Source organism: Poromitra crassiceps (genome assembly GCF_964638095.1).
Source record: "Poromitra crassiceps genome assembly, chromosome: 5".
NCBI lineage: Eukaryota > Metazoa > Chordata > Actinopteri > Beryciformes > Melamphaidae > Poromitra > Poromitra crassiceps.
Window position 1 is genome coordinate 53,786,296 of NC_139642.1, and position 26,806 is coordinate 53,813,101.

Sequence of the window (26,806 nt, forward strand, 5' to 3'; positions counted from 1 at the left end):
TGGGAGAGGCACAGGAGAACTGGAGAGACACAACAATACTCACCTGATACAACAATACACCAGTGGGAATTCCTTTTATATGAATGCAACTGTTGCAACAGCTGCAGCAAACAGGACAGCATGGCTGCTGATCTGTTATGGGGTCAGGGTGTCTGTGTATGAACTCAACTCATTTAAATACACAGACATGAGCCATGATGACCTTTCACCTCCACCCTTACTTCACCAGAGCAGAACATGCTCTTATTTACAACACAGTAGCAGGAGAAGGGAAGGTTTCGCACGCACACACACACACACGCGCGCATGCACGCACGCACGCACGCACACACACACACACACACACACACACACACACACACACACCAACAGAGTAGCTGCGTAATACAACCCAACTTGGACATAAGAGCCTGTTGCTCTGACCTGCATCCCGCTGCGTGTCTTCATAATGGGGATTGCCTTCAGAAACTCTGGGTCCCACTGGTCCTTGTTCATAGCTAAAAAAGAAGAAAAAATTATCCAGTCCATTTGTATGGTACAATAGCTCTAGGCCTGATAACAGGTATTATCATTCCAAAAAGTATAGTTAGGAGTTAGTTGTATATTTAGGCCTACTATTAAATATTATTGAGGTTGCTAGCTAGCTACACAGGCTAACTCTTAGGACCTTTGGAATATTTGGTTGTTTTCTGACCTAGCTTCTTCTTGGCTTCCTCGAAGGCCTGTTCGAAGTGTGAGCGCGTGTCGGGGGAGCTGAACTCGAACACGAAGCTGCTCTCGGCCGAGGCTGTGGTCAGCTCCAGCTTGGTGGGCAGGAAGGTCATGCTAAAGGCCAGAGACTGTTTGTCCGACAGCTCCCTGTGCACCGAGGCCATCAGGTCCTTGATCGCCTCGTCCAGGGACTGAGACGGAGACAGGTGGACAGAGAGGAAGCACCAGGAGATAAATGAACTAAACATACAGTTTCTCAGGCATAGGAGGAAGGAGTGTGTGTGTGTGTGTGTGTGTGTGTGTGTGTGTGTGTGTGTGTGTGTGTGTGTGTGTGTGTGTGTGTGTGTGTGTGTGTGCGTGCGTGTGCAGTACCTGGTGTGGGAGGCTGAGGCTCTCAGACAGTTTACTGATCTGACCCAGCGTGCTGAGATCCTCGTCTAAGCGGCCAATCAGCTTCTGGATGCTCTCCTTGTTGGTTGCCTGGGCGGGGCCTGGAGCACAGACGCACACAGTCACCAAACACACAACTATTTCCTCCATAACATGTACAATATCTGAAACATCTGTATTTAAGCCTTTGTTTACAATCCTGTGTGGCGTATTTATGTACATTCCTTCATATTATATTTAAAATACACTTTACACCAGACTTATTGTATATAGTAGCTACTGTACATTTTTGTTAATGTCTAAATGTACCCTTCTTGCCCTGCCTGTTTTGCACTTGGGCAAACCATTCTTTCTTTTCTGTATGATAATACTTTCAGAGCAAAGCAAACCAGAGCCCAATTGCTTGTATGTGTACATACTTGGCCAATAAAGCGGATTCTGATTCATATCCTCACTCAATTGAAAAGTGACATTTTATATACAATTAGGATTTCAAAGAACTCCAAACTGCTATAGGAAAAACTATATACCACTTTTGGATGGGCTTGGGAATCTGCAAAATGTTTTTTTCCCCCAGGAATAAATAAAAAGGATTGCTTACTTTCTCAAAGGCACCAATGTTATTTGAAATTACAGATGGATTTTTACAAGTTTGATGACAAGTTTTCATATCTACACATATCATTGAGCCATGAACTTTCAGTTTAATTGTAGTTGTGTCGGTTTTCCGTGCCCACAGCGATGTCACCTTAAGAGGGATACGTACTTTTCACCAGCACCACATCCTCTAATGGCAGCTTCCAGAGAAACTTATATTTACTGGAAGTATCAATCACACTAGCAGCCGAATACCTGAGGGAGAGAGAGAGAGAGAGAGAGAGAGAGAGAGAGAGAGAGGAGTCAAAAGTTGCAAGGTTGTAATATCTGTATGTTTGTTACTCAACACCAGGAGGCAGTGTGGTTGCTTCACATTCTGTGAGAAAGTGTATTGTGTGTGTGTGTGTGTGTGTGTGTGTGTGTGTGTGTGTGTGTGTGTGTGTGTGTGTGTGTGTGTGTGTGTGTGTGTGTGTGTGTTGCATACAGGCTCATGGAGCTGCGTCTCAAGGAGCCAGACTTCCTCTTGAGTGTGGTGCAGATAATCAGATCGCTGAAGAGGAAGAGGGAACGGTCCTTCTTCCCACCCACTGTCTTCTACAGAGAGAGAGAGAGGGAGAGGGAGAGAGAGAGAGAGAGAGAGAGAGAGAGACCGAGAGGGAGAGAGAGAGAGAGAGAGAGAGAGACCGAGAGGGAGAGAGGGGGAGAGAGAGCTCAGAAAGTCTTCATGCTTTATAAAGATTATATAAAATGAATAAAATATATCAAAGCCAAGACCAAGATTTATTTATTCACCTCAAACCTCCTCTAACTCACCCTGATTAAATTCCCACTCTAAATGCACAAATACATAGAAGTAGACTTTGTGCCTTGGGCTGGTAAAAGCCAGTAAAAGCAGGGTCATTTGTTTAAATTATTTCCATTAATTTGAGGTGATTTTAATAGAGGACATTACACATTTTTATTTTGGTCTTATATTTTTGATTATGATTTCCTTATTGTCTCCCCCCACTGCTTTGTTACACACAGCTGTAAATCCACAAAGTATTTCTCACCGCCTCCATGACCATCTCCTGCCTCAGGAACTTCCTCTGGGGGTTCAGAATCTGACACACGCACACACACACACGCACACACACACACACACACACACACACACACACGCACGCACACACACACACACACACACACACACACACACACATATACAAACACAGGTATCACTTTATACCATAAACATAAAATAATGACAAATCTGTTTCTCATTCATTTTTTAAAGCTTGAATCTAATAAAGATTTGTAAAAACCATAACTGCAGAGTTAAAATTGTGTGTGTGTGTGTGTTTTTTGCTGTTTTTTCCCTTAGCCGTATTGTCCCTTCTGCCACATCTCATGATGTGAAATCCAAACTACAATGTAGATGAGTCAACAGTAAAAGTGTAAATATAGGCTTAGTCTTCACCTATACAGTAAGAGTCAACAGTAAAAGTGTAAATATAGGCTTAGTCTTCACCTATACAGTAAAAACATGAAGAATAAACAGCTAGCTCACATGTTCCACGCCCTCTATGTGTGCCTCGATCTCCTGGATGACCCTGGCCTCTCGCTCCGCCTCCTCGGCCGAGCGCCGGCCCTTATTGATCTTCTCAGCCAGGCGCTTGATGCCCCTCTGGGCGTCCAGGAGGAACGGGTGGTCCGGGTGGTCCTCCGGAGTGTGTTTCAGCAAGTCCTACCACGCGCACGCACGCGCACACACACACACACACACACACACACACACACACACACACACACACACACACACAGAATGTTGTTACAGTTTGAGCAGTGCAGATAGTTATATTACATGAAGCTAGTGTTCATAGAGACTTGTTACATTTTGAGTAGTGCAGATAGAGAGCTATAATAATTAATAATAATAATAATAATAATAATAATAATAATAATAATAGTTGTTTTTATATGCTCCCCATACGCTCTGTAGCACTCTGAGATTGGCTTCAAATGGAAAGTGCATTACAAATACAATTTATTATTATTATTATTATTATTATTATTATTATTATTATTATTATATAGTGTTCATCACTGTGGAGGGACGGACCTTCACCAGCAGCTCGTATCGAGGAATCCTCTGGACCGGCTTGATCATCAGATCACCCAGAGCCTGCTTCTCCTTGTTCTCACGCATGTTTTGCTGTTGGAGAGGAGGAACGAGAGAACAGGGAATAGAGTGAGAGAAGTGGGGTTTGTTGAGGAAGGGAAAGGGGAAAAAAGAAAGAAAAAGGAGAGAGAAAATGGTTGAGCCTTGAAGAGTTAGACCCACTCAGGACCCAGGCAACCAAATGACAAAGTGTTATGGCAGGTCTTTGTTGCACTTCACTTGTCTGCCAGAAGATGGCGGAGTAGTTCCACAGTGACAATCCCATGTGGACACGGTCCTGACAGGTTCTTGTCTTGACCTGAATTCATTTTTGCATCCAAACTGCTGTATGTCTGTGCAACCAACTCATGCTGTGTTTCCCATACAAAGATTTATTTCTGATGGCCGACCATAATGAGTAAGTGTACCACCACAAATATGCCACAACAAAATTACTTTTAGATTTGTATTCCACATACTGTAGGGTAGACATTTTGCGAAAATTTGCCCACGTTTTCATCCTGCTGCTTTAGGGAAGATTACATATTGTATTGTATTGTATTATATTGTATTGTATTGTCTGATAGTGTAAAGAAAATTTCATGGGCAATTTTCCTTACAGAGGTACAGGAAAATGTGTGCTGTTTCAAAAGCCTTTCCGACTGGTTTCCATATCCTCCACTATTTCATACAAACACACCAGAGTAGAGGGGTGCACTGGATTTCTGACCATCACCGTCCAATGCGTCTACTCCCACAACTTGTGTGTCACTGACCGCCCGCTCCCAACATACATACTGTATAAGAGTAGCCGTTTTCCCACATGCGTACCGGAAAATTACCTGTAAGTCAATATCGGACATTTCCCTTCACACCTCTCCTCTGGCATGTGGGAATCTATCAGCGAAATTGCCTGTATGTGTGTGGGGGGGGGGGGGGGGGGCGGCACTGGGGGGGGGGCGGCACTGCAGAGCGGGTGGGGAGTGACGTGTCGGCAAAACTCCGAATGGTGAAATAAGTTTGCTTGTTTATCCGTTCACCTGCATCGCGTTGAAGCACTTTTTACAGTCTGGCTTCATTTGATGTGTCCGGGCTTGCCTTGGCTTTCGGCAACGTAAGCAAAATACTTCCACTTTCGCTTCGTGCATTTGCTTAGTCCCTGTCGGGCTGTGACTTAAGGAGGAGGACGGACTGTGGCCAGAGAGCGAGCAGAGAGGAGAGGGGAAAATCAGCACAGCACACCCACACATGAAGCTGACATAGGCTTATAGGCTACCGCTCTTATTATCACAAGATCATTTCGCCAGTTTGCTTTAATGTGCGCGAATGATTAGATTATGCCCGCTGGAACATTAAGCAACGTGTGTAGCCTACACCTCGCCCATGAGAGTGTCGCGGAAAATGACTGCACCCGTTTCTCACTAGTATCCGCTAAAGCGCATACCGCTCTTCTGACAGGCTAGAAAGTGGTGAAATCTCCGCGACGACGGGGTCGCGCTTATACCGGCACGGTGCCTTTCTCACATGCAGGCATTAGACCACGTACCGGTCATTTTGCGGTACAAAGCGCATGTGGGAAAAGGGCTAGTGAGTGCACCTGATCTTCCTCTCATTGAGTCGTGAAGCGATCCCAAATCTGTCAAATCTCTAACTTTATTCCCTCGTTTCATGTTGAGGAACAACTTTTGGTTTCAGTCTGTTGTCTGCTCGCTTCTCCTCACATGCAGGCAGCCTGTCTGTCTGTCTGTCTCTGCTGCTCAGAGTCTGAGGCGATGACTTTACTGAAATCGCAGGACCCGCTGTTTATTTTTTGCCCGCCCGTTACCACCCGCGCCAAACGTGATTACCGCTCACTCCCGCGAGACTTGCGTTGGGTCCCGCGGGAGTCCCGTCCCGACATTTTATAACACTCACCTCCAGAAACTTGTGGAACGCTGGCTTGGCCTCCTTAGCAATCCTCACAGCATCTTTGGCGTTGAGGAAGTTGTCAATGTATGCAGAATAAATATTAGCTAATGTCTCTTTGGAGAACTGGGTGGAGAGAGAGAGAGAGAGAGAGAGAGAGAGAGAGGGAGAGAGAGAGAGGAGAGAGAGAGAGAGGGAGAGAGAGAGAGAGAGAGAGAGAGAGAGAGAGAGAGAGAGAGAGAGAGAGAGAGAGAGAGAGAGGGAGAGAGAGAGAGAGAGAGCGAGAGAGAGGGAGAGAGAGAGAGAGAGAGAGAGAGAGAGAGCAGACAAACAAGTACAGACAGAAGAAGAAACAAGCAGGGAAGGAAGAGGATGTTAACATGCAGCCATCAGTAATTTTAACATAGTAATACATTGCCTACTATACAGTAGGGTAAAATCTGCCCGGCAACTGGTCCTGCGAATGTGATTGGTGGATGCTGTCTAAAAATACAAAATCATTCATTCATTCATTCATTTAATCTATTTAAACTCATGTACTCACCATGCGATGAAATAATAACCCAAAGATACGTGTGTGCTGTGTGCAGTCATCAGTACAGCGGCAAACACGGAAGTAACTTTGGTTCCGCCACATTAGTTCTGGCTATGGATTTACTTCGGAAATGACCATTTCCCGTAACTTTGGAACGTGTCTTTTTGGTGAATGAACGTGTACGGTTTAGTGTCATTGTAGTGCTAAGCTCACACACTTTCTTTCTACTGCACGCACATGGAAGAGAAAGGCAGCCACATTCTAGTTTGACGATCGCGAATATGGCAAATAGGCGAATCTCCCCAAAATGTTGGCGTATCCAACCCATTGATACCTGATGCAGCATTTGTGTGTATATCCCTCATTTGTGTGTGTATCCCTTTAAGACCGCGAACCGCGTGACGCGGTTCACGGTCTTAAAGGGATACACACACAAATGCTGCATCAGGTATCAATGGGTTAGCGCACAGAGCAGAGAGGAAGAAATGCAACGTCTCCCCTTCATAAAGGAGGAAGTGAATGATCAGCAGCACGTTGAAGATTGTCTTTCTGATATGTTCTTGTCAAATGAAACGATGAGCCTCTCCACTGGCACTACTATTTTTAAAGGAGACCAGAGAGTCGACTCACAGATGTTGTTTTCTTTACATTTTTGTGAGCATGTGCAGACTGTGGCTATGGAAGCCATTGTGACTTATTTTGAACAGTGACCACTCCCTTTTCTTTGTGCGGTGTGTGTACAGAAACATACAGAGAAATGGTGAAGCCTGTGTGTTTATAGAAGTTGGCTGCACCATTGTAATAATATCACAAGTATAAATTGATAAAAAAAGAATTGTCCTGCTCTGGGACAAAGACGTACTGGATTTACACATAGCAGAAGAGTCTTAACCAGTGACAACAACCCACTACAAACAGCCCTACCACACACTTTAGATGCATCACTTTAGTTTACAAACTAAAGTGATGTGTAGTCAAGTTGCCGTGAAAAGGCAACTGTAGTTATCAGAATCAGAATCAGAATCAGAATTATTTTATTTGCCAAGGTATGTTTTCACATAGTAGGAATTTGTCTTGGTGTGGTTGTTGCTCATTAACATTGATAGGAACAAATATACATAACAACAACAACAAACAACAACAAATATACATAAACAAATAAAATGTAAAGGATCTAAAGAGATTATAAAATATTATAAAGGGATTCAGATTTTAACAGATATAGATAGTTTTAACAGATATAAGCAGTATTAACAGAGTATAAACAGACTTGTAAAAATATTGCATGAGTGGAAACATACCAAACTTATAAAATATTATAAAAGGATTCAGATATTAACATATATATATATATATATATATATATATATATATATATATATATATATATAATAGCAGGATACATAAGATGTGAAGCAAACAGCTATTTGTATCTATCAGCGAGAGGGGATCAGTCTGTGATCAAACCATTCATCACAGTGGAGAACAATGTGTCCCTTCACAACACAAACGCTGTGAAAATACAAGCAGCAGTTTGAGAGCTGCGTTTGAGAAGAAACTGGGCCAGAAACAGCCAGACGCATGTGGAACAACACATGTGCCAAACGATCTGCTTTTCCTCCCATTTAAACCCGGCAAAGCCCTAAACAAAACACTTGCCCCGTGTGAGGCTCGAACTCACGACCTTCAGATTATGAGACTGACGCGCTGCCTACTGCGCCATGCGCCAACGAGGCCTGGAGACACATGGTGCTGCTGCAGCTTTAAGAGCCACAGAGAGAGAAGTGGAGGGAGGGAGGAGGAGGGGGAGGGGGGGAGGAGGAGGGAGGGGGGGAGGGGAGGAGGAGGGAGGGGGTGGGGGAGGGGCAGACCATGCAGCCTGCGCTCTGCAGAGGCTCTTTTGAGGCTGAGAAAACTGTATTCTTTCCTTCCTCCTTTGCAGACAGTTCCTATTCTCATTCTCACTGTATATATACTCACATTGTTTGTCTTAGGAAGACCCTACTCTCAGATACATTATCAATCTGTAGTGTTCTCTCTCTCTCTCTCACACACACACACACACACACACACACACACACACACACACACACACACACACACACAGAACATGCACCACTCACTCTTCTGTTCTATGTGTCCATAGTCCTCAAATGGAAAGCAGCGTTATAATGCAGAAGAATTATTACCTGACAAGCTTATTCACCTTATGCAGCCCCACATTGTAGCACGACTTCCTGTTCAAAACGCCAGCTATTTTACCTGCTCAGACTAGTCTGACTCACCTGGTCAAACTAGTCTGACTCACCTGCTCAGACTAGTCTGACTCACCTGGTCAAACTAGTCTGACTCACCTGCTCAGACTAGTCTGACTCACCTGGTCAAACTAGTCTGACTCACCTGGTCAAACTAGTCTGACTCACCTGGTCAAACTAGTCTGACTCACCTGGTCAAACCTAGTCTGACTCACCTGGTCAAACCTAGTCTGACTCACATTATGAGTCAGACTAGGTTTATGAGTCACAGGAAGTGTAAATACAATCGGAACCTCCGATTGTATTTACACTTCCTGTTAGTCTCTCAAGCCAGACGGTCTCTTCGACATAAGGTGAATATAGTAGCAGAGACCGTGTGGGTTCGTGTTAAAATAAAGTAAAAAAAAATTATAATTCTAACAGAATGAAACAAAGCCAGAGGGACCAAAACACAAGCAGAGGCCACTTATTGCCAAGCGCTACTCACTGATTGGATGAGGAGGTGCCCCACGGTCTGCCTGTCATGCCATTGGCTAACACAGCCGGTGACCTGCTCCAGGAAGAGCTCGTGGTGCTCCAGGATCTCTGGGATCTGGTAGAACATCTCGTCCACCAGCAGAGGGTCCACGATGGAGCCGCCGTCCGGCTGCTTGAGAGGCCGCATGTAGCCCTGTAGGGGGACAGACAGAGGGCAGCACAGAGCAAGGGTTAACATGTACCCCTGTGTGGGGACAGACAGAGGGCAGCACAGAGCAAGGGTTAACATGTAGTCCTGTGTGGGGACAGACAGAGGGCTGCACAGAGCAAGGGTTAACATGTAGCCCTGTGTGGGACAGACAGAGGGCAGCACAGAGCAAGGGTTAACATGTAGTCCTGTGTGGGGACAGACAGAGGGCAGCACAGAGCAAGGGTTAACATGTAGCCCTGTGTGGGGAGGACAGACAGAGGACAGGACAGAGCAAGGGTTAACATGTAGCCCTGTGGGGGGACAGACAGAGGGCAGCACAGAGCAAGGGTTAACATGTAGCCCTGTAGGGGGACAGAGGGCAGCACAGAGCAAGGGTTAACATGTAGCCCTGTGTGGGGACAGACAGAGGGCAGCACAGAGCAAGGGTTGACATGTAGCCCTGTAGGGGGACAGAGGGCAGCACAGAGCAAGGGTTAACATGTAGCCCTGTGGGGGGACAGACAGAGGGCAGCACAGAGCAAGGGTTAACATGTAGCCCTGTGGGGGGACAGACAGAGGGCAGCACAGAGCAAGGGTTAACATGTAGCCCTGTGTGGGACAGACAGAGGGCAGCACAGAGCAAGGGTTAACATGTAGCCCTGTAGGGGGACAGACAGAGGGCAGCACAGAGCAAGGGTTAACATGTAGCCCTGTGGGGGGACAGACAGAGGGCAGCACAGAGCAAGGGTTAACATGTAGCCCTGTGGGGGGACAGACAGAGGGCAGCACAGAGCAAGGGTTAACATGTAGCCCTGTGGGGGGACAGACAGAGGGCAGCACAGAGCCAGGGTTAACATGTAGCCCTGTGGGGGGACAGACAGAGGGCAGCACAGAGCAAGGGTTAACATGTAGCCCTGTAGGGGGACAGAGGGCAGCACAGAGCAAGGGTTAACATGTAGCCCTGTAGGGGGACAGAGGGCAGCACAGAGCAAGGGTTAACATGTAGCCCTGTGGGGGGACAGACAGAGGGCAGCACAGAGCAAGGGTTACCATGTAGCCCTGTAGGGGGACAGACAGAGGGCAGCACAGAGCAAGGGTTAACATGTAGCCCTGTGTGGGGACAGACAGAGGGCAGCACAGAGCAAGGGTTAACATGTAGCCCTGTGTGGGGACAGACAGAGGGCAGCACAGAACAAGGGTTAACATGTAGCCCTGTGGGGGGACAGACAGAGGGCAGCACATAGCAAGGGTTAACATGTAGCCCTGTGGGGGGACAGACAGAGGGCAGCACATAGCAAGGGTTAACATGTAGCCCTGTGGGGGGACACAGAGGACAGCACAGAGCAAGGGTTAACATGTACCCCTGTGTGGGGACAGACAGAGGGCAGCACAGAGCAAGGGTTAACATGTAGCCCTGTAGGGGGACAGACAGAGGGCAGCACAGAGCAAGGGTTAACATGTAGCCCTGTAGGGGGACAGACAGAGGACAGGACAGACCAAGGGTTAACATGTAGCCCTGTGTGGGGACAGACAGAGGGCTGCACAGAGCAAGAGTTAACATGTAGCCCTGTGTGGGGACAGACAGAGGACAGGACAGAGCAAGGGTTAACATGTAGCCCTGTAGGGGGACAGACAGAGGGCAGCACAGAGCAAGGGTTAACATGTAGTCCTGTAGGGGGACAGACAGAGGACAGGACAGAGCAAGGGTTAACATGTAGTCCTGTAGGGGGACAGACAGAGGACAGGACAGAGCAAGGGTTAACATGTAGCCCTGTAGGGGGACAGACAGAGGACAGGACAGAGCAAGGGTTAACATGTAGCCCTGTGTGGGGACAGACAGAGGACAGGACAGAGCAAGGGTTAACATGTAGCCCTGTGTGGGGACAGACAGAGGACAGCACAGAGCAAGAGTTAACATGTAGCCCTGTGTGGGAACAGACAGAGGACAGGACAGAGCAAGAGTTCACATGTAGCCCTGTAGGGGGACAGACAGAGGGCAGCACAGAGCAAGGGTTAACATGTAGCCCTGTAGGGGGACAGACAGAGGACAGGACAGAGCAAGGGTTAACATGTAGCCCTGTGTGGGGACAGAGGACAGGACAGAGCAAGGGTTAACATGTAGCCCTGTGTGGGGACAGACAGAGGACAGGACAGAGCAAGGGTTAACATGTAGCCCTGTGTGGGGACAGACAGAGGACAAGACAGAGCAAGGGTTAACATGTAGCCCTGTGTGGGGACAGACAGAGGACAGGACAGAGCAAGGGTTAACATGTAGTGCTGTAGGGGGACAGACAGAGGACAGGACAGAGCAAGGGTTAACATGTAGTGCTGTAGGGGGACAGACAGAGGACAGGACAGAGCAAGGGTTAACATGTAGCGCTGTAGGGGGACAGACAGAGGACAGGACAGAGCAAGGGTTAACATGTAGCCCTGTAGGGGGACAGACAGAGGACAGGACAGAGCAAGGGTTAACATGTAGCCCTGTGTGGGGACAGACAGAGGACAGGACAGAGCAAGGGTTAACATGTAGCCCTGTGTGGGGACAGACAGAGGACAGGACAGAGCAAGGGTTAACATGTAGCCCTGTGTGGGGACAGACAGAGGACAGGACAGAGCAAGGGTTAACATGTAGCGCTGTAGGGGGACAGACAGAGGACAGGACAGAGCAAGGGTTAACATGTAGCCCTGTAGGGGGACAGGAAGAGGGGAGGACATAGCAAGGGTTAACTGGGTCAATTAACCCTTTAGATCCCAATTAAGACCGCATGAGTTTAACCCAAGCTGGCCAGCAGTGACGGACTGATCAGTTGTGTGGCTGTCAAGGAGCAATTTGTATGAAAAATATCTCCCAAATCAGCTCATCATACCATCATAAGGACTACCAAGTAATACCAAAAATAAACTACCGTAAGAAACAACCCTCATAGCAAAATGTTAACTTATCTCTTCTCAAAACACGATTATTTGTGTAATTCATTTAATCAGAAGAAAAGAAAAGAAAAGATTTTTGATTAACAGTATTTAGGGTTGTCGACAGAACACATGAGGAAACCTGTCTGCGTCTCGTTCAAAATGACTGACAGAGTGCCTTTTAAAGTACTGTGGGGATAACCCAGACACACATTCTGTGATTTGTTAATTATATCCAATTAAATTGAACTTATTGTGTTATTTGTTACAGTCACAGTCAGCGATGTAACATTATTCACCTTTCAGAACAGAATATTGTTTTTCTCAAATATGACTCCACCCCCCTTTTTTCCCATAGTTGTTTTCCTTGCACCGACTGATTTATTTTATTTTATTTAGGACAACATCACTGGTTAAAATAGAATTGTGCCTAGAGGTGGGAGGAAAGAGAGAATATGTCAATTGTAGTTTCTTAGGTAACACACACACACACACACACACACACACACACACACACACACACACACACACACACACACACACACACACACACACACACACACACACCATTCTTTCTACCTGTGAGCACCTTGTGCTGTTGTATAATATACTGTCCTTGCCACCCACACAGATAATGTGACATACTGTATGTCCCCATTATCTGTGTGGGTGGCAAGGACAGAGAGCAGAGAGAGAGAGAGAGAGAGAGAGAGAGAGCAGAGGGAGAGAGAGAGAGAGAGAGAGAGAGAGCAGAGGGAGAGAGAGAGAGAGAGAGCAGAGGGAGAGAGTTTGTTTGTTTATTTAGGATCCCCATTAGCACCAGCATACTAGCATAGGCTATTCTTCCTGGAGTCCAAACACATACAATACATACACACAAAACAATTACATGCAAACACATAGCACAAAACGCCACATCAGAAATATATAACAAAAACAAATTAAAATAAAATAAAAGTAAAAATCAGATGCAAAGAGAGTAACGATGTGTCAAGAGGAAAATAAATAGCTAATATATAGTCTTCCTAGAGCTGAATTATTAATTCAGTAATATATAAAACCTAACAACATACACACGTCACCCAAACAACAAAATATGTATGCAAGTACAGTATTGTCCACATTTCTTCTATCCTTAATTTCACAGTTTGCTCATACATAATTAAATCACTACGTCAACATTAGAAGATACTGTTTAAGTAAGAATTTGAACTTTTCTTTAGAACTTTCTTGAACAATATAAAGTGGTAGTGAGTTCCATCCAACTATTGCTCTGTACATAACCGTTTTTCGCATCGCGTTTGTTCTCACTTTAGGCAACGTGAACCTTCCCTCAGTAGCATGTCGTGTTAGATAATCATGTTGAGCAGACTGTGAAGAAAACATATTAAACAATACATTGGGAGACTTTGTCACCATAACATTTCTGAGTAGATTAAACAAAACATAAGAGGATCTTTGACAAACAGTAAGCCAGCCCAGTCTATCATGCATATCTTTTACATTAGTTCTGTAAGAGCACTGTAGCGCACAACGTGCTGCTTTATTTTGAACTACTTGCAGTTTATTTATATCTGTCAGTGAAGCACTGGACCAAATCACAAAACAGTAATCTAACTGTGACAGAACCAATGCATTCAACACCAGTTTAACGACATCTGGTGGCATGAATTTCAATGCTCTTCTCACAACTGCGACCCCTCTTCCCATTTTGCTCACAATTTTATCAATATGTTTAGACCATGTTAAATTCTGATCAATGGTTATGCCCAGGAGCTTTGCAACCTGTACTTGTTCAATCGGTATACCACTTATTTTTAAATCCAAAGCAGGTTCAGCTCTCACCTGATACCTAGAGCCAATTATTATAGCCTTAGTTTTATCCACATTCAGTACTAATTTATTTCTTGTAACCCAATCTACAACTGACTGTAGTTCCACTTGTAAGATATTATTTAGCCTGCCAACTGATGAATCAGCAGCATAAAGTGTGGAATCATCTGCATACATAGCAATTTGTGTTTTGTTCACAGCCAAAGGAAGATCATTTGTGAAAATAGCGAACATTAACGGTCCCAAACAGCTCCCCTGGGGCACACCACATTTAACGTACCTAACATTTGACAGACTACCATTGAAGTAAACTGTTTGACTCCTATTTGTCAGATAGCTCTCCATCAATTTCAATGCAGGAAAAGTAAAGCCATACTGTTTCAATTTTTCCAATAACAAAGAATGATCTATAACATCAAATGCAGCACTAAAATCAAGTAAAACAGCTCCTACCAATTTACCACTATCTATCTCCATTTTCCAATCATCTGTCATTTGAGTCAAAGCCGTGCCTGTCGAATAACCAGGTCTATAAGCATGTTGGAAATCTGTATTCAGTTTATTAATATCAAAATAAGTTTGTATTTGTTCAAAAATAATTCTCTCCATTACTTTTCCCAGAGCTGGCAGTAGACTTATAGGTCTACTGTTTTTTCCAGAGAAAGATGCATTCGAATTCTTAGTAAGTGGAATAATTTTAGCAATCTTCCACGCTTGAGGATAAATGCCCTTTTCAATACTCAAATTAACAATATGACAGACCGGAGCAGCAATGAGATTGGCAGCAATGCTGAGAAACTTTGAGTCTAAATAATCAACACCTGGTGGTCTATCCTTACATTTACTAAGAAGGTTTTTCACCTCAGCAACTGTAACTATAACCATATTGAATTCACAATTTTTACTTTTCATTATTAGATCTTTAATTTGTGTTGTGCATACACTAGTGTTCATATTATTTCTTAAATTATTAACCTTATCGTAAAAATAATCATTAAAGTAATTAGCTATGTTTAAAGGTTTAGTAATAAATTTACCATCTACTTCAAGATAAGCAGGGCATGATCCAGGCATACGACCCATCATTCCATTCACTACATTCCATAACTTTTTCTTATCATTCTTAACTTCATTAATTCTCGTTTTATAAAACAAGCACTTTTTATTTTTGTTTGCAGCTGTAACATAATTTCTTAGCTTCTTATAAACTTGCCAGTCGGACTGCAAACCTGATGACACAGCAGCTTTTTTTGCATCATCTCTTTCTTTCATGAAATCTTTCAATTCATTATCCAACCAGGGTGATTGCTTACTTCTAACAGTCTGCTTTCTTAAAGGGGCATGTTTCTCCAACACTTGTAAAAATAATACATTGAAAACATCAAGAGCTTCATCTGGATCTTGCTTCTCGAATACTGATTCCCAACATAAATCATTTACATCCCTTAAGAATGCCTCTTCACAAAAAAACTTCATTAATCTTCTGCAAATAATTTTAGGTCCAGCTTTTGGAACCTTTGTTTTCCTTACAAATGCAATTAAATTATGATCACTAAACCCCACAGGGATTGATACAATCTTAGAACACATATGACTAGCATTAGAGAAAACATGATCAATACAAGTTGAAGTTTTAGATCCATCTTTTTTCAGACACACTCTAGTAGGTTTATCAACCATTTGGACCAGGTTACATGCATTAGCAGCAGCCTGAAGCTTATTTTTAAGTGGGCACATATTCATATTCCAGTCAATATTCCAATCTCCAAAAATATGGATCTCAAAATCAAGATCACACACTTTATCAACCATTTCACACATTTCATCCAAATAATTTAACCTAGCATCTCAGAGAGAGAGAGAGAGCAGAGGGAGAGAGCAGAGAGAGACAGAGAGCAGAGGGAGGCAGAGAGAGAGACAGAGAGAAAGAGAGCGAGAGAGCAGAGAGGGTGAAAGTCGTGAACGCGCGTTGGTGGATAATTGTTTTACGCCTTTTGTCCCGCGACGGTAGGTAGTAACAGCGCCGGGTTACCTGGCAACCCGCCTCCATTTGAAAGCGTCGTCGCAGCGAGTCAGAAAAGGTGCAAATGGTCAGCTCATTCATAAAAAAATTACAGGGGAAATCACCTCATGTATCAAGAAAGTGCAGGAGTGAAAGTAAAAAAAGTAGCCTATACAATCATGACTGCAGGGACGCCAGGAGGAATGCTCCGTGCGGTTAGGCTTTATGCTCAAACGATGTTGACATTAGTAGGTACAATTAACGGATATAATAATAAGCTTCAGAGGGCTATAGCTGTCTGTGGCGAGTTGGTCTGAGGATATTCCCTCTCGAAATCAGCTCTGTGCATTCCCTTACAAAAACTACTAACATTAAGTAGTCATGTGCATTTATAGCCTATACTATTCCCCCGACGAACGTTATGCAGACTGCAGCTGTTTGATATGCGGGCGGTCGTGTATCGTTCCAATTTTAGTAGGACACCATATCGATCTGCCCGCCCACCATGCGAGTGCACCTATCCTCCCTGCTCAGCGGACTAGGAGAAGGAGGGAAGTCTTGTTGTTGAATGAATTCGTTCATCATACAGTAGCCTAGGCTACACTAACCTATGAAAATATTCATTTGGGCTAGGAGGAGCAGGAAATCCCTCCGCTCGCCTTTCAATGCGGGAGCGGGGGATTTCACCTGAAAGTACACCGGTGCACAGGAATGTGGCCGTGCTGCTTGGCTCTGTGTGAAAGCAATTTCTGTGGCGAGGGTGCGGGCTTTGCGGGACTCCTAAACGGCATTTTTTGCACGATCTGTGTGTGGAAGACCCTAGTGAGAGCAGAGGGGGGCAGAGAGAGAGAGAGAGAGAGAGCAGAGGGGGGGGCAGAGAAAGAGAGAGAGCAGAGGGAGGCAGAGAGAGGAGGAAAAGGAATAGATGATGTGTTTTGGAGGAAGAAGGGAATGAGATTGGGTAGGGGGTGGGAAAGGGAGAGGGGAGGAGGCAAGGAGGGTGTGTGTGTGTGTGTGTGTGTGTGTGTGTGTGTGTGTGTGTGTGTGTGGGGCCGGGGGGAGGAAGGGGTTCGGTTGAAAAGAAAGAGAGAAGGATGGAGGAAAAGAGAACGTTTGGGAGGAGGGAGAGAAGGAGACTGGGAACTAAGGATGGAGAGAGAGATAGAGAGAGAGAGAGAGAGAGAGAGAGAGAGAGAGAGAGAGAGTGTGTGTGTGTGTGTGTGTGTGTGTGTGTGTGTGTGTGTGTGTGTGTGTGTGTGTGTGTGTGGCTTTGATGGAAGGAAATGGGGAAATAGCGCTGACCCACAGGACCACAATGTGTTCTGGCTCTAATCATTTCCGCTCCAAAACAAATGACATGAGATCCTCTGGACTACATCTATCTGACTATTCATAGAAAATGCCTTTCAATATTTTGTTGCTAAGCAGCAGCCCCCCCCCCCCCACCCCCCCCCCCCCCCCCCCCCCCCCCCCACACACACACACACACACACACACACACACACACACACACACACACACACACGCACACACACACACACACAAGCACCAGTGACAAAAATGTTTCTATTTTTGGCAAGTAATTCCACCCTCATTCTTGACAGCAAGCCCACAGATCGGAGGCACACACACACACACACACACACACACACACACACACACGTGTGCACACACACACACACGTGTGCACACGCAGTTTTAGATTCTGACAAACAGTTCAAGATTGCCGAGAGCCTAGACTCAGAGTCTAGTGGGGTGTGTGTGTGTGTGTGTGTGTGTGTGTGTGTGTGTGTGCGTACACTGAACAAACTCACTGAAAAAGCAATGTTCAGTGTGTTTGTGCTACAGTGGAAGCCGTGCTGCAAACTGTGCTGCTGCTGGAAGAGGCTCTCAACAACACACACACACACACACTCTCTGAATAACACACATACACACACACACTCTCTCTCTGAACACACACACACACACACACACACACACACACACACACAGACACACACACAGGCTCTAACAACAGCACATCACATTATCTGGGTCTTTTGTCCGCCTCTGCTTATGTGTCTGTCACTCACTCACTCACTCACACACACACACACACACACACACACACACACACACACACACACACACACACACACACACACACACACACACACGTCTTGTGTTACAACGTCACAGGGCACCTGGGGTTTCTTTCATTTATATTTCAGCACACACACCATGCCTTAATCTGGTTATCTGCCCTTTCTCCAATCTCTCTCTCTCTGTCTCTTTCTTTATTCATTCAAATCAACACTTTATCAGGAAAGATATTGCAAAATCGCTGTTTTAATAGTTTTAGTAGACCACCAATATGTGACCACCAATAATAACATATCGGTTTATCAGAATAACACCTATTTGGAAATATAATTTTGGAGGACCAGAGACCACGCAGCCGACCGACCATCTCGGCTGACGTAACTGCATTCAGGCAGATAACAGACCCTCGGCGTGCGGGGGTAATGATCCGAGGAAACGTCGCGTGTTATGTTCGATTTGCGGGTTTTCAGGCGCGTGTGCCAGCTGCTTTACAAAAACCAGTCTAGATGCAGCTATGTGCGTGTGGGGAAAAACACAAGAGAATCCTAAATGCTACATAAAAGTCCCACATGAATGCAGAGTGGTCTCTAACCTGCACCGTGCTCTTTAACATGGTGCAGAGTGGTCTCTAACCTGCACCGTGCTCTTTAACATGGAGTTTTACAACTTGTCAACACCGTGAGACTTGTCTACTTGTTTTGGTGAGCAGAAGAGCCAAACACGATGTGTTTCTGTGTCTGCCTCTCTCAGGCCAGGCTGACTCCTCTCTGCGTTCCATCTGTGACAGCAGAGAAAATGCTCTGCAAATTCATTTTCCTGTGCTAGGCTCAAAAGGCATTATTAATTAATGGCTTTCATTTGTCCAGAGTTCTAAAGCAGATATGTATTCACTTTGGCTGCTGATCTGATGGACTGTAATGGTGATATGTATTGACTTTGGCTGCTGATCTGATGGACTGTAATGGTGATATGTATTGACTTTGGCTGCTGATCTAATGGACTGTAATGGTGATATGTATTCACTTTGGCTGCTGATCTGATGGACTGATGCATGACAGCTTACCGAAAGAGGTCATTAATTCTAGGAGAGGGGGGATCGATTTCTCTGAGTCATGTAGATATAATAATACGTTGTCGGCGTACAAACTAATACGTGTCTCAAATGTACATTCAAACTCTCTAACCCTTATTTAACTCCGACTGTAAATTCATGTAAATCCACTGCCTGTTTAATGTCTATTTAACTCAGTCTGTAAATCTCATGTAAATCCAACGTAAATTCATATTTATCATCCACAGAAACACTTCACCACTCATGTACATAATATTGTATATATTTACTCGATTTGATTGCACTTGCAACTTTGTGATTGTCTTTAGTTATCTTCCTACTTCTTACCTCTGTATATTGATGTGACCGCTACGCTGCATACAGACACTAAGACAAATTCCTCGTATGTAACTTGCATACTGTGGCAATAAAAGTGATTCTGATTCTGATTCTGATACCTCCGACCTTCAGGCCAGCAATACTTGGGTGACCACCTATTTTTTCCTTCTCTGCATTTTGACTTGAATTTCAAAATAACCTATTCAGGGGGGGGTGGGGAATAATAGTAGTAATAATAATAATAGTAGATGGCAGACTCTGTAGTATGGGCAATAAGCACTTCCACTTCTTTACATAGACCCCGTTTACACCTGCCATTCAAATGTTGTTGTTTTTTTCGGTGATCAGATTGCAATCGGATAGTGCTGGACCACATGCAAGTACAGGTGTAAATGCACCCAAGACACATGGAGTACGGAATGTGATCTGATCGGCCAAACCACCTCCGGAGGTGGTCGGGGACACATTGTGACCACATTGAACACAAGAGTGTAAATACAAATGCGTTCTCAATCCACATAACAGTCTGCTGCTCTATGCTATGGAGCTTGAACCTGACACATATTAATAGGTGTAAATGTAATCAGGAGGTTAATGTGGTCAAGCACTATCCGATTGCAATCTGATCACTCAGAACACATTTTCATGCCAGGTGTAAAGGGGGTCTTAGAGCTGCGTCAGTCGAACCTGTTCCACTGCACTCACTGACCGTGGTAACACTTACTTTCCCTGTGTCGCCATGGGAACACAGCCATAGATTATTCACCATGTGGACAAAAACAGAAGTGCACATCAACTGTATTTGCCTTCATTGCCACGTATTGTGTATGTATGGTTAGATGTTGTGCACGGGATGGAACATGAAGAATATAGTAAGAGAAGAAGAAGAAATACACGTGCATGAGGAGAAACAGGCAGACATGCACGCGCACGCGCACACACACACACACACACACACACACACACACACACACAGTGAGTGTGTGCGACAGAGAGAGAGAGGGGGGGGGAGAGAAAGAGGTGAGGTTATTTGGGGCCATTAGAATAGTTAACCCCTTATGTGGTAAACGTGCTACGAAGCGTCCGCCTCCACTTGGAGCGTTGCCAACGGACCCACACACTTTGAACATCAGCTTGACGAGGGCGTCGCAGGCGAGTCCCCAGCAAAATGAGTCAATTGTGTGATCTTGCTAGGATTTCAATGACTAGAAGTTAGCCCAAGGAGAGAATGTATAGTGCATATACTTGGTACTAGCTTACACTCTCTCCTGTTATCTCCCTATCTATATTATATTATACTCGCGCTGCTTGCGTCAGCTGCGTCGAGTCACATTTTCGAGGAGCTGCTCGCCAACCCCTCAGTGCATACTGTACTGCAGGGTTTCAGGCTGTAGCATGTTTTCTGCATTATGGTTGGGGACAGAGGTGCAAAAGGTGTGTGTCTCTGTGTGTGTGTGTGAGTGTGTGTGTCTCTGTGTGTGTGTGTGTGTCTCTGTGTGTGTGTGAGAGTGTGTGTGTGTGTGTGTGTGTGTGTGTCTGTGTCTGTGTGGGGGGGGGGGGGTAATGCTGATGACAGTAGGATGTGATGGGGTTAGCAGCTTAGTGGATTACATCATAGCTACTTGCTACGTCCGCTTGGTATGACATGTTCTCAGCCATGCCTGTGTGTGTGTGTGTGTGTGTGTGTTACCTGAATGAGTGTGCGTAGTGAGTCCACGTATGACTGCTCTGTGTCCAGGAGGGTCATTATCACATGTCTCCTCATGTCCTGTACAGAGAGAGAGGAAGAGAGTACGGTCAGACAGATCCAACACACACACACACACACACACACACACACACACGCACGCACGCACACACACACACACACACACACACACGCACGCACGCACGCACACACACACACTCCAAATGGCAAATTTCGGCCTTCTAGGCCGAAAACTGTACCGCTTTAGGGTGGGTAACCTTTTGTGGACCGACCCACAGAGCTGCTGCTCACAGCTAACAAGAGGACAAGAATGGGTCACAGAGGTCATTAAATCCACAGAAGCAAACATGACGAAGCAATTCACCCTAAACATGACTCAGGATCTATGGGATGAATCAACCCATCCTACACTCCTACACACAGTACACACAAATAGAGAGAGAGAATGGCTAGGGATATGTGTATTTCTGTGCAGATGCTGCAACAAGTGAAGGCATGAGGGTGTTATACTCTACTCTTCCACATGGTGGCATGGATCAAATTGAGTGGGTGGCTTGCTCAATGGGGGCCATTGACCGCTCAAACACAGCTGTCACCACCTTCCTCCAAACATCTATCCAACCATCTAACAGGGTAGTCCATCCTCTTCATCTTCTCTCCAACTGTCCACTGGTCATAACGGGAGGGGCCAGACCTATCCTGTCATTTGAACTGAACCCACACTGTGTGTGTGTGTGTGTGTGTGTGTGTGTGTGTGTGTGTGTGTGTGTGTGTGTGTGTGTGTGAGAGAGAGTGACAGAGGGGGCAGAGCTATACAAGGATCTTGGAGCTTGTTAGAAACAGGCCTCTTATTTTAGGGGTCTCAGGGGAGACTCCCATAAGATGCTGGTACCAAACATAACACAGAGCCACAGGCTATTATGTTGCACGCACGCACACACACACACACACACACACACACACACACACACACACACACACACACACACGCACGCACGCACACACACACACACAGTACAAAAAGTACTCAGAAGAGTATTTCCCCCCTCTTGCCCTGCTCCTTTCTGCCAGTACCACTGTGTGTGTGTGTGTGTGTGTGTGTGTGTGTGTGTGTGTGTGTGTGTGTACCACTGTGCCCTATAAATAAGTGTAACAATAACTTCTCAGAGAGGCCATGTTTAGTGTTTGGCATCTGAAGGGCTCCCAGGGGCATTGTGGGGAACCACTGGAGGCGGGAAGGTGGTGTGTGTGTGTGTGTGTGTGTGTGTGTGTGTGTGTGTCTGTCTGTGTGTGTGTGTGTGTGTGTGTGTGTGTGTGAGAGAGAGAGAAGTGAACGCATGATTATTCGCATGCTGGTTATTTGTTTGACAGATCTTTTAACACCACGGTCCCGCCGGTCCAAGCGCTGGCTCCACCAGCAGAGGATCCTCTGACCACCTCCCCGTTTGCAGACCGCTTCTCATTCCGGCCGGTAAACACAAACGAAGTCTACAGGGCTCTATCAAAATTAAACATAAAGAAATCAAAGGGTGAGGACGATATTGCCCCTTTCTTTTTGCACCTCGGTGCACAATTGATCGCCCCCCCGATTGCTCATATCATTAATTTAACGTTTATCTCGGGTGAAATTCCCTCCGTCTGGAAGACCGCTCAGATCACACCTCTGTTTAAAGGTGGCGACCCGAGCATTCCAGACAATTACCGACCAATTTCCAAGCTGTGTAGTTTAGCTAAAGTCCTCGAATCACTAGCGAATGAACAACTACGGGCCTTTCTAGACACATACAACATCCTCCAATCACATCAATCCGGGTTTAGGCCCAGACACAGCACTGTCACTGCTACCTCTCTAGTTGTAAACAATATACTAAACTGCCTTGACACCCGCCAGCATTGTGCGGCCCTCTTTGTCGATCTGTCAAAGGCGTTTGATACTGTTGACCATAACATTCTGTTGAACAAAATGGCCTCCATTGGTCTGGACGACCACTCACTCAAGTGGTTCGCAAACTATCTTTCCGATAGAAAACAATCTATTGTCGTTGACAACATAAGATCCAGCTCCCTATCTATTGGTAAGGGGGTCCCCCAAGGATCCATTTCTGGACCAATACTGTTCACCCTTTACATCAACAATATTTTTTTTCCTATAGAGCATTGTAGCGTACATTTCTACGCGGATGACACAATCCTATATTGTGTCGGGGACACCCCTGCTCAGGCTGTTGAGAGGTTACAAGCCGCATTCAATACTCTACAGCGGTCCTTGTTTGACCTTAAATTGGTCCTAAATTCAAATAAAACTAAATGGATGCTTTTCTCGAGATCTCCTCTTGTCAACGACAGTTTAAGTGTAATTACTTTGCAGAATGACCCAATTGAACGTGTTAATTCATATAAATATCTAGGCATCTGGCTAGATGCCAAACTGTCCTTTACCGTGCATATAGATCACCTTGTAAAGAAACTAAGGAGGAAAATAGGTTTCTTGTATAGAAATAGATCTTGTTTTTCATTCTGCACTAGAAGATCGATTGTTCAATCTCTAATATTGTCTGTTTTTGATTATGGAGATATTGTGTACATGCATGCCTCATCAACTGCTTTGAAGTCGCTCGACACTGTGTATCACAGCGCCCTGCGCTTCATAACAGGTGATTGCTTTCTTACTCATCATTGTATTTTGTATGAAAAGGTGAGCTGGCCCTCTCTGACAGCTAGAAGAGAACAGCACTGTCTCTTATTTATTTACAAAGCCTTGATTGGACAGCTTCCACTGTATCTGTCTTCACTTCTTACTCACATCAACACCAGTTATTGTACACGCTCGCAATCTCACCTCAGGCTGCGTATTCCACGAGTGAGATCCGAACAAAGAAAGACTGCTTTTTCATTTTATGCCCCTAACAAGTGGAATATACTCCAGGACACTCTAAAGCTGGAGAAATTGATCTCTCTGGACTCATTTAGAGTACTCCTCGAGAGCACACTGCACGAGGAATGCACATGTTTTAGTTGATTATCATTTGTTCTTATTGCTCTTATCTTGTCTGTCTTGTAACCCCTTGTATATGTTCATTGTAACAGGGCGCTCTTGAAAATGAGAGCTTGCTCTCAAGAGCCTTCCCTGTATAAATAAAGGCAAAATAAAAAATAAATAAAATTGTGACTGTCACAGAGAAAGTTCTCCTTCCAAGATGGAAGCAACCGTATTTTATTTTGAGCCCTGTTCAATGTCTCTACTGACTATAGTGAATGCTGGAGGAGCTTGTTCTTCCATGTCATGGTGACTGTCATCGTCCTCGTCAAACAAGTCAGGGTAAGATCAGAGACTGTATCAAAATATGGACGTGGCCACCATGATCCCACCCATTGGTTTTGAAGGCTTGAGTTTGGCATTTTGACCACCGCCATCTTGGTCGAGAAGAGCCGAGCGCCGCCTGCTATTGGCCCGTGAACGGCGAGCAGCGCGATCACTGGACAGGGGAGCTGTCAATCACTCCTCCAAACATAGTCTGCTTTATCAGCTATTTGACTCTAAATAGGACCATAATTTACAGAATGAACATCATGCTGTGTTGAAGAAGACTTGAAACTAGCGATCGACAACATAAATCAGTGGTTCCCAACCTTAGGGTCGTGACCCACTTAGGGTCGCGACCCTAAAGGCACATGGTCGTCTGTCCGCCTTGAATTGGAGCCGTCTCGCCGTCTGGCGGCGCCAGCGAGCCCTACATGCTAGGACGCCACTATGCCCTCCCTCCTCCCACCCTCCCTCCTCCTGTGGAAGCTCCGTGTGAAAATGGCGGAGATTGTGTGCCAGGCAGTCTGAATGAAATTGAATGTAACGTTCCCAATTCTATGTATTAAATTCTAAAAAACGACCCTCATCATTTGGGAAGGCTAAGCCACACAACTAGTTCGTTATAATCTAACGTCATGCTTTGAAAGGCGACTTTACGACGATGAGCCAAGGCAACGGCCAGTCACAACTCTCCTGCAGCTGACGTCACGCACGTATCGTCGCCGTGAAGTCACATTTTCCCCATAGGACGGCGCTCCACCCGCCGTCCTACGGGGAGGGCGGGGCGAGGCTCTGACGGACGACCATGTTTAGGCCTTAAGTGGGTCGCCTGGAATTCAAATAGGATTCAAATAAGGTCGCCTGAATTATTATTATTTTTTTTTACACCACAAACGATTAGGGTCACTTGCAATGTTTTTTTCTTTTTCTTTTAGTTCCGAGTATTGATAATCTCAGTTTTGTTGTCTTGGGTGACACCTATGGCGATGAGGGGTAATTGCAGGTGAGATCCAAACGTCACATAATGTTACTAAGGCTTCCATCAATCGGGCCATAGCTTCAATCACCATTGTGTTGAGTCACTATCAGATAGATAGACATGTATTTTTTTTTTTTTTTTTTAGATGAAAATCTTTGAGATTATAACTTTAAATCAGGATTCTGGGAATAGTCAGAATTCTGAAAATAAAGTTAGAATTCTGAGATTAAAGTCAGAATTCCAAATTACTGTCAGAATTTTGAGAAAAAAAGTCCGAATTTTTAGATTGAAGTCAGAATTCTGAGCGGGGAAAGAAGCATACTGTTACATGTGATGTCACTGATGATGTCACTGATGATATTATCGATGGTGTACCGGAATTTGAATGTCGGGTCACAACCCAAAAAAGGCTGGGAACCCCTGCCTGCCATAAACTCATTAGGAAAGTGTTGATTGAGCTAATAAATCAGGTGTGAAAGACTGTATAATAAATGAGGTATAAAAAAAACTGTACGTGAACCTTTTTAAATATCCAGGCTGTAAACATGTTTATTTCTACTGTAAACACACCTGGACTAATCTGACAAATTAAGAAATCCTGTTGGTTGTTTCAGACTACAAAGATGTGGTTTATATCAACCTGACTGGCAAAGCTCTATCAACACAGAACACAACGTTCTCTGGGTGAACACGTGCTTATATATTCACTCTCTCTCTTTATGTGTTTCTCTCTCTCTCTTTCTCTTTCTATATGTTTCTCTCTCTCTCTCTCTCTGTGTTTCTCTCTCTCTCTTTCGCTTTCTATGTGTTTATCTCTCTCTCTCTGTGTTTTTCTCTCTCTCTCTCTGTGTTTCTCTCTCTCTCTTTCTCTTTCTATGTGTTTATCTCTCTCTGTGTTTTTCTCTCTCTCTCTCTGTGTTTCTCTCTCTCTCTTTCTCTTTCTATGTGTTTATCTCTCTCTCTGTGTTTCTCTCTCTCTCTCTCTGTGTTTCTCTCTCTCTCTTTCTCTTTCTATGTGTTTATCTCTCTCTCTCTGTGTTTCTCTCTCTCTCTCTCTGTGTTTCTCTCTCTCTCTTTCTCTTTCTATGTGTTTATCTCTCTCTCTCTGTGTTTCTCTCTCTCTGTGTTTCTCTCTCTCTCTCTCTGTGTTTCTCTCTCTCTCTTTCTCTTTCTATGTGTTTATCTCTCTCTCTCTGTGTTTCTCTCTCTCTCTCTCTGTGTTTCTCTCTCTCTCTTTCTCTTTCTATGTGTTTATCTCTCTCTCTCTGTGTTTCTCTCTCTCTCTCTCTCTCTGTTTCTCTCTCTCTTTCTCTTTCTATATGTTTCTCTCTCTCTCTCTCTGTGTGTTTCTCTCTCTCTCTTTCTCTCTTTCTGTGTTTCTCACTCTCTCTCTGT

At 44.9% G+C, this 26,806-nt stretch overlaps 1 protein-coding gene across 1 annotated transcript in view; it reads right to left on the minus strand.

The window, feature by feature from the left end:
- The window catches only part of arhgef17 (Rho guanine nucleotide exchange factor (GEF) 17), a gene marked incomplete at both ends in the record, with an annotated part of 101,726 nt that overhangs the window by 14,022 nt on the left and 60,898 nt on the right, over nt 1-26,806 (minus strand). The window contains 12 exons of the mRNA XM_083636790.1: nt 1-19; nt 424-497; nt 695-902; nt 1,084-1,202; nt 1,868-1,953; nt 2,183-2,292; nt 2,751-2,801; nt 3,248-3,424; nt 3,800-3,892; nt 5,753-5,869; nt 9,021-9,203; nt 21,111-21,188. The exon at nt 1-19 is cut by the window's left edge and continues 65 nt beyond it. Coding sequence (XP_083492916.1) covers nt 1-19; nt 424-497; nt 695-902; nt 1,084-1,202; nt 1,868-1,953; nt 2,183-2,292; nt 2,751-2,801; nt 3,248-3,424; nt 3,800-3,892; nt 5,753-5,869; nt 9,021-9,203; nt 21,111-21,188 — 1,315 coding nt within the window. The remainder of the gene's footprint in view (nt 20-423; nt 498-694; nt 903-1,083; nt 1,203-1,867; nt 1,954-2,182; nt 2,293-2,750; nt 2,802-3,247; nt 3,425-3,799; nt 3,893-5,752; nt 5,870-9,020; nt 9,204-21,110; nt 21,189-26,806) is intronic.